The sequence below is a fragment of the Orbicella franksi genome, chromosome 1 (genome assembly GCF_964199315.1).
Source record: "Orbicella franksi chromosome 1, jaOrbFran1.1, whole genome shotgun sequence".
Lineage (NCBI taxonomy): Eukaryota > Metazoa > Cnidaria > Anthozoa > Scleractinia > Merulinidae > Orbicella > Orbicella franksi.
In genome coordinates, this window is record NC_138145.1 from 22,686,093 (window position 1) to 22,697,264 (window position 11,172).

The following is an 11,172-nucleotide window of genomic DNA, read 5'->3' on the forward strand; positions in this document are numbered from 1 at the left end:
AAAAAAAACTGGAAGGCAGGAAAAAAGGGGAAATGGATCAAAGGAGTTGAAAGTGGTGAGAAATTTTCACCTTTCTTTAAGAATAGGACCTTTTTGGGTTTAAAACCAGTTCTTTATTCTTCTTTTTTTTTACTATGGAATTGCGTTTTCACTCTTTTTGTATATATTTCCATTCGCGCACTAACATTTTTTATTCGTTTAAGGATATAGACTCATAGCCGAAAGCTGATGCTTTCAAACTTTTCCAACAAGAGAACGTTCTTATTTTTTAAGCGTCGTCGTCGCCTTTTCCAACGACAATGGGGTGCTAATGGCGTCGTTGGCCGTGTCTCCGGCGGTTCCTTTAAACTAACTTTTTGAGTGCTTGGTTTTATCTAGAATTTTTTGTCCGTCTTTCCTAGTCCTGGTCGCCTTTATTGGTTGCACTGGGTTAGCGTTTTTAACTGCTTCTTCGGGATTTTTCGTTTTTATCACATGTATTGAAGTCTTGGGTCTCTTTCCCTACGACGTACTGAGCTAGTATATTTTTAACTAGTCTTTCGTTTCTTCGCTTTTATTGCATGGGTTACTGTTTTAAAACCTTGTCTATTGTCTTTTGTCTCTTTATGGTGGGGCGGGGTTCGACTTCCCGGCGAAGTTGGCGAGCCGGCCTCGTATGAGGGTGCTCCCCCTCCTTTGCGGTACTTGTTTTGTCCTTTCATCTATGCCTCTATGGTAGGTGGACATTGCACTGCGTCCATCGTACCGCCTTAAATACAAAAAACTTTCACGATAGTACTTTCTTTTTTTGTAACTAGGCGAATGAGCACCCCCCCCCCCCAGAAGGGCGAGTGCAATGGCTCTCAGAAGTAACATCTATTCCCCCACCGAAGCTGAGGGGTGCAATGCCTCAGAAGGGGTTCGCCAGAAACGGAGGGGCGCCAAGCCGCCAACTTCGCCAAGGGATCGAACCTCCCCTCCAAAAATTAAGACAAACAAAAGAAACCTCAAAAATTGCCAAAGGGCACGTGACGGACTCAAGGGACTCCTGCGTAGTAGACCAACTAAGGACACCGAACGCAAAGAGACCACACAACTGAAACAGCACAAACACTTGCATCAGCCACACAGGAGAAGAGGCTCACAGGCCACACTCCTACGAAGTCTAATTAGACACAAAGGGGGAAGGGGGGACGTCAAGAAGGAATTCCACTGGACTGTCTGCGTCTGGCAGGGTAAACCGGGCACGAGCCTCCGGATGGGAAGTGTAAAAGTTCATCCGGAAGATGTCGACACAGAGGTCCAGCTCAAGGACAGACTCCGTAAGCTGCGCCCTCGTCAACTATTTAACAAATAGATTCCATGTTACCGTGCGTCTGTTCAGTAATAGATCACAGATGACGTCAAAATGTGGTAAGAACAAAAAAGTGGCACACGAGGCGATAGCCGAGTGTGTCACTGATGTCTGTCCTCTAATAGATCATAGGCGAGAACCAATCAAAATGGGAGAATAATTTGGGTTATTATATAACACAGAATAGATAGTGAGTAGCGTAGCCAATCAGAGACGGCATTGGTGATAGAACGCTAGTAGATTTATACTAAAACTCGATAGAAGCACAGTAGATGTCTTCTATTTCTTAAATAGCATACGAGTAGCTCAGCCAATCAGATCGCAGCATTTGCATTAGCATACTAGTAGAATTCTTTTTATGAGGGTTACTGTCCGAGAACTTAATCGTCCCCAGTCTTTTTCAGTCAACTTTCTTTACACTCCTTGCAACATTCCTTGCCGTGTGTGGTATGAGAGGATTAATGGGAACGAGTCAGGTGCGAAAAAACATTGCCCGAGCGGCTGGTCGTGGCATTCTCGCAAAAACGTGAAATTATTTAGTGACAGGTTTTTGTTTGATCTATACAGCAATGTTTGAATTTGGTAATGAAAGTCCTCGTTTCAGCAGAGATCATATGATTTATTGTGACTTGCATTGGGGCAAGCTGTATAGTGTTTCCGAGGTCTAGCAATTGCAGTCATTATTTTGGCATGGGGTACAGAAAATATGAAAAATGAAATATCTCTGTTAACAGAAGCATATCACCTAGCTAGGTGATACGCTTCTGCTGTGTATCACTACCTGTCAAAAAGTCAGATACTCATTTACAAGTCAGTTATCATATTCTTACGAACAACAGTTGAACACATTCTACTTCAGCTGTTTAAATACAAAGTTATCCGCAAAGTGCATTATCATTTTAATTAAAATTTTAGTGACTCAAACTTACAGTCATATGTTAGCCGTTGAGGAATACTGCGTTTCCTCGATGACGAAATCTAAATATTTCATGCCTAACGTATTCTTTCGGTTTTTCTCTAAGACAAAACGTTTCACAAGCTAAATTAGTAATTTCTTGGACCTTAAAACCCATCAAAGGTATTCTTAAGTTAAGTAAATATTCAACATCACACCGCGTCAATCAACACACAAATCACTTTTCTGACAGAAAGGAAGTTCTATAAACCTGGAACAGCTGCCTACGAACTCCAAGTTACTTCTTTCAGATTACCAAGGCGAATGAAGCGAATCGGTTGAGGAAAACTGATCATGAGGGAAAACTAACAAATGTAGGTACCTATGAAAGCTAACTTTGTTCTCTTGTTGTATCATTTTTGCCTAAAATGGTTTGAAGATAGGGATAGCTGAAATGCTTAGATAATTGACATATTTCGACGCCTCCGAAAGTCGAAGTGGAGGGGAAAAGTAAAGTAAAAAAAACACACAAACCAAAACAAATCCCTTAGATAAAAAAAAAAACTGAGCAAAGTCTTTTGCGTTAATGAAATGGCTTATTTAAGGAAGTAATTGGTTTACTTTTCAAGGCCAGTACTTCGAACGGAATCTTTCCTCTTTCTAAGTCTCTCCAGACGGCTCCGTCGACGTCTAAGAAAAACAATCGATTGAATCACGTTGATTTACTTCTCAAGGCAAATAATTCAGTTGAGGAGAATGTTTTATTTTTTAGCTCTTTCCGAACTGCTCCGTCGACAACAAAAAATAAACGGTTGAAAGCCGTTCGACTCTTTCCGCAAAGTACTTTTTCCCTTGATGTTAATGTCGCATTCAGAAAATCAAGGCACTGACTGTCGAACTTCTAAAGTGCCGGTACGTGACTATCTCTTTGTGTCAGTAGCAAACAGCCTAAAGATGAAGATATTCTGCGTGTTCCGTTGTTCTTACGTGACTGACCGTGGCATGGGTGAAGTTGTTTCATTAAAGTGGCTTTGTCAGGTCTATATCAGACCTTCAGATCAGTTATTATCCTTTAACAGATTAAGATCTGGAACTTTTGATAACTAGAACACTTTCCATGGCCAGGTTTTGTTAATATTCCGAATTTGTCGGAAGTATTCTAAGATAGATTTCTAAGTTTAACCTACGTAGGTCACGTAGCTCAGAAGAGTATGTTAGAACTACGCAGGTTCCACACAACAGAATTTCAAACAGGATTTTGGCGGCGATGATCCCTCATAAGTGGATGCATTTTGAGTGCACATTTCGTTCACCCTTGTTTCTACAAAAGGTACAAATATATTTGCTTTTGTTTAACTGATTTAAGTGAAGTCCTTTTATCAAATATATTCAGGCAAACTTAATCTTCCAGTGTTTTTAATCATTTTATGTAAATTAAGGAATCTTCCTTGTTTCCTATTCTTTCAGTGGTTCACCCAGAAACTGATGAATTACTGTTGGTTTAAAAGAACAAAATCTTGCGCTATGTTGCTCATAACAAGCGAGCATGCATGATCATCCTCATAGTTAATTCTGATAATTTTTTTTAAAAGAATTAAAATTTGGTACAGTGAGACGCAAGTTTTTTTTTTTTTCCAGGCCTTATGCGTCCGATGGCGCGATGAGGACTGATGATAAGACGCCAGTTTTAGATAGAAATTCAGGAAAAATTATGTAATGTTGAAAGTTACAAAACGTAGCACAGTCGAACCTGACGTAAGCGCTTTCGGGAGGTGGTCGCTCGCGAGAGCTTAGACCATACTGGGACAAAATTGTGCCTCATTAGCATATGGTAATTGCAGAGACTTACCCCATGTGCCAATGCTCATCTAACCCATGTAATAACTTTTAGCGGCCACAAAAATATTGAAGCTTTCCAAAGTATTTATTCAGAGTATCACTCTGCTATACTACCTAATAAGTCGAACGGAAAAAGTCGTACGATAGTTACAAATTGACTCTCTAATGTTGTTCAAATGTTAGGGGGAACTGAACATAAACTAAATCAGTTCTAATTTTACAAAGATCGTCTCTTCTAAAACTGATAGAGCACAGTGTATGTGCCTTTTTCTTTAAATTTTTAAATGTTCATTCAAGTAAAAAGTCAATTTCGAAAAAACTCCGGTACTTCCCAATGAGAAATTTCCGTCTTTTGTACTAGCCAGGAATGCGATAATGTTACAACACCTTATTATCCAATTTCTGCCGAATTTCTGCTCTATTTTCATCAAGTGGTCGCTTACGGGAGGTTAAAAACAAAAGAAAATTTCAAACTTTTAGCTCTAAAAGTGGTCGCGGTCGCTTACGAGAGGTGGTCGCTTACAAGACGTTGCAAATATAGTGATGTGACTGGGAAACTTTTGGTATTTTGGAAAACTGGTCGCTGAGGAGAGGTGGTCGCTTACGAGAGGCGGTCGCAACCGGAGGTTCTCGACTGTATTCATTAACTATAATTTACATGCTGTTCACCAATTCCTAAGTGATAAAAAGTTTCCTCAAAAAGCTGTTCTTTACATAAACGAGGTAATTGATATTTTGAAACACGTCATCAAACAGTTTGCGATAGCTTGATTGCGAACTGAAAAATGCTATGACGACGGGCTCCACTGAAAACACCCAGGCAACTGGGACCTTTTTCGTGACGCAATTCCACTGAAAACCAAATAGATTGGCTGTGGTATTAAAATACACTGTTTTAGCCTCCCTTCTTTCGTTCATCGCAAGGACAACGACAAAAGACGTTTCAAAACACAACGAACGGCATTTGAGTCAGACATTATCGCAGGGATCACAGGTTGCTCCATAGGTAAATCATTTATATAGTGTTGAGCACGCTAGTGTTTTGTTTTGAATGAGTGAATGCTGTTTTTGCATACACCCAGTCCTCTCAAACGTATTACATGTATTAGCTCTAAGCAATGATGAAATAGTGCTCTACTATCATCTCTGTTAAAATTTTGGCATTTAGCCCAGAACTATAAATGCCCAAATAAATGCGTTTTCCACTGTTTTTATGTGAAAAATGTAGCACTAGAGCCAATTTGAGCCAATTTTGTTTGTATAAGTACTAAATCTGTCACCGAGTAGCGTAAAATAAGTGCCACCCTCAGTTTAAAAAAGTAGCCAATTTTTTGCGGATTGCCAAAATTTCGCCAATCCTCAAAGAAGCCGAAATGCTGAGGCTTCCAAATTTTGGCAAAGCAAACAATTTTGCTTTTTTTAACCATTTAACTGTCATATTTTTTAAAACATGTCTGGATAAAATTACGGCGAGAAAATAACTTTGACGGCTAGTCCAGTTTAGCGCGTGCCATGGCCGGCCAAAATCATTTTTCACCTATTCAATCTGACGCTTTTTACAGTTATTTCAATGCAAACAAGGAATATGAGCAGTGGTTTTATTCAAATTCTTGTGACTCGTACCCTGGATTACTGGCGAGACAATCTTCTTCGATCGCAAGTGGCGCAAGCAACAACACAAACGCAAGCCTAGCGAAATCTACTCGTTCAATTATGGGCCAAAAATCACGAGTTGCTGGAGAGCGGAGAGTCAAGAACATGCAGCGTGGAGAAAAATCTGCGAAGAGTTAAACTCTCGCATGGAATCTAATAAAATACTTAATTGAGAAATATAGATCTTGTGACGTATATTTCAATCAGTAACGTTTTGGTTCAAACATGTTGGTCTAATGCGACCACTGCCAAAATTTGGAACTAGCGAAATTTTTGCCAATTTTTTTCCACGCCAAAAATTGGAAATATTTGAATTCGCACTAGTGCGACCCGGCCCTAAGTGAAATATTCCAAAATTTTCACAGTACATCGCATCTGGGAGGACACGAATTTTAAACACAACAGAAGGGTTTGTACAGTCATTTTTTTTCGATTTTTACGAATTTATATCTTTTACCGCTGCGGGAAACTGGTCCGATAGATTTCCCTGAAAAACAACCTCCGACTAAAATACCAGTTAGTTACTACCAGTCTGCCAAATTTTACGAAATTTCACCGATAGAAACGCGATGCGTATTTTGGAGGACGCGAACGACGGCGGCTAATTTTTCGTATTTTTTATTTGGAACTGAACGCTGGCGTTACATAATTAACCTGAGCAAGTTTTAAGACCGATAGCCGCACTGAACAGATCTAGAAAATTGCGAAATTCGAAGATAAAATATAAATTCATTTTTTACCAGGCGTTGTCCTCGGGTTCGCCGTCGTCATTGCTTTAGCTCCCTAAGAAACAACGGCCGAACGAACAACGCCCGTTACCTCTGCGAAACCAAGGAAACGTATATGAGGAGAATACACTTTTTCTCCGTTATGGATTTCACAGCAATATTTCCGTCGGCCTTTTAGAAGAAAAATCTTGTTTTCCTGGCACTGATTTAGTCACGTTACCTCAAGCATCTAATATAGTTTCCTGACTGCGTGAGTTTACGATAATATCAGTATCAGCAACTATAAACACAACGTAACAGGTATTTATCGATTATCTCAGAGACTTAAACGCTTCTACAACGTAGATTTCAGTACTGAAGGACATCAGCGCGAATATGAGAGAGAAAGGAAAGGTTGGATGAACCAGTTCGAAATGGAAATCTTCTTTGGTGCATGCTATGTTTTGCTACTTTTTCAGCGCGGTTACAAGGCTTTTTTCTAAAGCTTAAAAATGCTGAATGATGGTAATAAATTAATTGAACTGGGCTGTTGGAACAGCATGTAAGAACTTGAAGGGGTGCTTGCTTTGTCATCCTACAGTCAGTCTCTACTGAATATTCATATCTTTAGTCATAAACAATCCCATCAGCGGTTGATTAATGAAAAGATTGGTTGAATACCTCCCCTTGGTAAAAGCCATCTATTAACCCTGAGTGACTTTTCTCTTTAGTTGAACGCGACGATATCAGACTGGAAATAATGAAAGAAAAACTGGGTACTGAAACGATGGATAGAAACTCCAAATGCAATGCGTCCGTTCCACCGCAATATTTGACAGGAATCTTTCTCACGCTTTCTGTAACTGGAATACTAACAGCAGCCGTGGGAAACACACTCATTTGCGTAGCTGTATATAAGAAGGGGGCTCTAAGAACGTCTGCTAACTATCTTCTTGTCAGCCTGTCTTTGGCAAGCCTTATGTATGTCCCAGTATTAATAAGCTATGCCATCTCTCTGACGATGAGCGAGTGTCAACCAATGACAAAGATACTGTGCAAGTGGTCTTCACACTTGGATCTTGTTTTGTTTTGCGTTGTCATACTTCATCTACTTCTCATATCTTTGGATCGACTTGTGACCATAAAAATGCCTATGAGGTACGTTATGAAACCCGTCTTACAAGTGCCTACACACCCTGAGGGTTACTCCCATATATAGTCTATACACGCTATGTGGGTATGTGCCGCTGTGAAGGACATGGTTTTCAGACAGTTTAGTCTGGGACAGGGTATAGAAATCAGACAGGTTTGGTCTAGAATAGGGTATAATTTGCTGGGAAAGTTACCGGTGCAGTAAATAATTTAACCTGGAACAGGGTTCTTTACCCGGGGTTCTACAATAAAAATCGAAACTTGGGAGTGACTTGAAAAGATATTGGTTTAGTTTGCGCATGTTAGACTACGAAAGTGATAAACTTTCTGCATGGAAAATAGCTAGTCTGGGACATGGTAGGGGTTTTGGTGTGTAGTCTAGAATAGGGTTGGAAACTCAAGCTGATTGTTTGATTATTAATATAACACAAACAGCGGTGATAAACATTTTAATAACATGCATTTTATGAACTAGACGTTTCGTATGCTAGTCAACATACATTTTCAAAAGTATAACAGTTAAAAATTTTGAAAAGATATTTGTCTGTATTTAAATTTCTACTGCAGATGTTTTCTGTCTGGGTTCCAGACCCCCATTGATACAGTATAAATATGTTGACTAGCATACGAAACGCCAACTTCATAAAATGCATGTTTTTAAAATGTTTATTACTGCTGTTCGTGTTACATTTTTAATCAAGCTACGATGGCCGAAGACCAAGAGTTTATATGAAGCTGATTGTTGCCTGGTATAGGGTTAGGGTTAGGGTTATTGTCCCAGCGGCACTCCCCCACCCAAAGATTTACAGAGTACCCCCCGAGGGGGGTGGCAGGTTTTACGGCCGAGAGATTTTTTTGAGTTCCACGTAAAGATTTGGGAGGGGCTACTGTTTACGTTACGTACCCCTGGTTCTTATGTGCAAAGAAAATCTGTAATTCAGTTACCAATACCTTAAGTTTAGATCTTCCATTGTGGATCAATTTTGCGTCTAAGGTTAGTGGAAACTTTCCCATTAACGTTGTACATTGACTGATTAAAAAATTTTTCCCATGTTTTCTTTTTCCATTCTTCAACAGATACCCAACCATGATAACAACAACGCGCACACTGATATCAATAGGTGCTCTGTGGTTTGTGGGAGTATTAGAAGGAGTTACGCCAGAGTTGATTCAGAGAATTCAACACAACCAGGGTAAAGCACTACTCATGATGATGCATGGTTGCATTCAAAATAACAAAATCCTACTAGAAAAACACTCACAAGAGGTCGTGCCTCACTTTCTAGTTTTCATGACACTGACGGTCTTCTTGCCCAGCGGAATTATGCTTATTTCGCATGCGTGGATTTTCATTATCTCCTTCAGACATTACAAACGAATCAGAACTCTGGAGGAGGCCGTGCTACAAAGACGTGTCACTGAAATGCGCGCCGCCAAGACGGCGGCTATCACGGTGTTTTCGGCGTTAGCGTGCTTCGCGCCTCTTATTGTGGTGACTTCCATGATGATACTTGAGCCGCCAAGCGATAGAAGGCTAGACTCCACTCAATTTAACATCAAGTATATATTATTTCCTAGCCTTAAAATTCTGTATTTATTGGCGATAAGCTTAAACCCTTTGATCTGCGCTTTAAAAAGCAAGCCTTTCAAGGCGGCATTCAAGGAGATGTTACAAGCTTTAAAAAGATGTCCATGTAAAGTCCCGGACATACGCAGAACCAAGGCGCGCAGCATTTTCAGACGACGAGGCCACACGCTGCAACTGGAGCCCAACAAGCCTGCCAAAAACAGTAACACCTCCTACTTTATAGAACTGCAGTGCCTATCATTGACTACTAACCCAAGCGAGCTTAGCAACACTACTCAAAATAAAGTATACACGTAGATGTAGCAATATGTTAGACCAAGTGGCACTGGATGTAACTTGCAAGAACGCCGAGACATTTAACGAGTCTTGTTTTAGTTTTAGGAGCACGAGAGGCCGATAACATAAAAATGCCTAGCAAAACTATTAAATAGCGACATCACGACCTTAGGGTGCGTCCGTTGGGGTGATCTGGATCTGGATCTGGATCAGTGATCCAAGATCATGGTGCTGGGATCATGGTGCATCAAAGGAACCAAAGAATTCTTGCTCAGAGTGGATTCTTCGGTTCTTTTTATGCACCATGATCCGAGTGATCTTGGATTAATCTATTTAGTAAAGAAATGCAAATCCTTTTTGAGTTTCAGAATTCAATCGTGGAGTTTCCCAAAGAAACGTACCCTAAAATGTATATTAACACTATTAAGAAGTTATTATCCAAAGCTTTTCTTGCCCGAAAACCAGTCTCTAGATGGATGGATAGATAGAGACCTTATTTAAGAGTCGATGCCGCCTAGCTTGGGAGAATCTTCCATACTAATATGGGGGCACAAAAAAAATAGTAAGTAATTAAAATGATCTAAGAGTTTAAAGTTAATGCTACGTACAATTATATGCAAGTCTAGATCCTAAAAAAAAATTAAACCAACATAATGCTAATTCTTTTTCCGATTCAATAAATAACACGGTTATCGAATTATTTGCACAAATGTGTAAATCATTATTCCAAAAGCTTGATAAAATAGTCTAAAATTAGCAGAGGCTGCAGCCTTTGCATCCATCATCTATAAGTTGACGAACATTTAATTTTATGTTCTGTTTGAACGATCTTAAAGATGTGGCTGCTCTACTACTTTGGGGGAGTTTTCCCCATAACTTGGGTCCTAAGTACTTTAGAAAGCGTTTACCATAAGTTATCGTCTGATACCTACAAATGGAAAAGTCACGCTGCCTTAAATTGTAGTTAGAGTTATGTTCACTGAAGATATTGCTGATGTAAGCAGGACACAGTTTGTGTTTTACTTTACACATGAGAATACTTAAATCCCGTTGACACCGGTTTAATAATGTTGGCAGTTCTGCCCTCTCTAGTAGTTGTTCGTAACTAGCACTCTTGTCTCTAAATACTGCCCTTAGTCCCCTCTCCTGTAGTCTTTCAAGTTTTCTTAAGTCACCAGATTTGGGGAAGTGCCAGACTAAGTGGCAATAAGTAAGATATGGCAGGACTGCACATTTGAAAAGTACTGCTTTAACTGCTTTGTGATTCAACTTGTACATAGTGTGATTAATAAACGCTAAGACTTCAATTGCATGTCTGATAATTAAAAAAACACAGCAAGATTTATCAGTTCACTGCAAACATGTAAGGGTGAGTTTCTTTGCCGGTAAAATTCAAGACTGGATTCTTAAATCCGAAACCGGATTTTGTATTTCTTTACTAAACAGATTGATCAAAGATCACTCGGATCACGATGCATCAGAGAAATTGAAGAATCCTTGCCTAGAGTGGATTCTTCGGTTCCTTTAATGCACCATGATCTGCGTGATCTTGAAACGCAAACTCAGTTTTCGGATTCAAGAATCCAATCTAGGAGTTTCCCAAAGAAACGCACCCTTAAGGCTACATTTTCGAAAATAAGCCCGAGACCAATGGGGGAAAACTGAGAAAACTATGCCCTGGACGCCACAATCTTTTCTTGCGCGTTTTTCCCGGTCTCGTTTAAGTCTC

General features: G+C 39.8%; 1 protein-coding gene across 1 annotated transcript; it reads left to right on the forward strand.

The window, feature by feature from the left end:
• The first annotated feature begins 4,366 nt into the window (after window positions 1–4,366).
• On the forward strand, window positions 4,367–10,254 carry LOC145478625 (adenosine receptor A2b-like). The gene is made up of 3 exons (XM_081456723.1): window positions 4,367–5,073; window positions 7,159–7,585; window positions 8,657–10,254. Exons 2-3 carry the CDS (start codon window positions 7,188–7,190, stop codon window positions 9,462–9,464), a joined length of 1,206 nt encoding a protein of 401 aa, XP_081312849.1. The 5' UTR covers window positions 4,367–5,073; window positions 7,159–7,187; the 3' UTR covers window positions 9,465–10,254.
• The last annotated feature ends 918 nt before the right edge of the window (window positions 10,255–11,172 follow it).

Excerpts from the sequence above, each read along its gene's own strand:
- LOC145478625 (XM_081456723.1), top strand. The coding sequence starts at position 7,188 with ATGAAAGAAAAACTGGGTACTGAAACGATGGATAGAAACTCCAAATGC. Across the intron at positions 7,586-8,656 it reads ACCATAAAAATGCCTATGAG|ATACCCAACCATGATAACAA; the intron begins GTACGTTATGAA and ends ATTCTTCAACAG.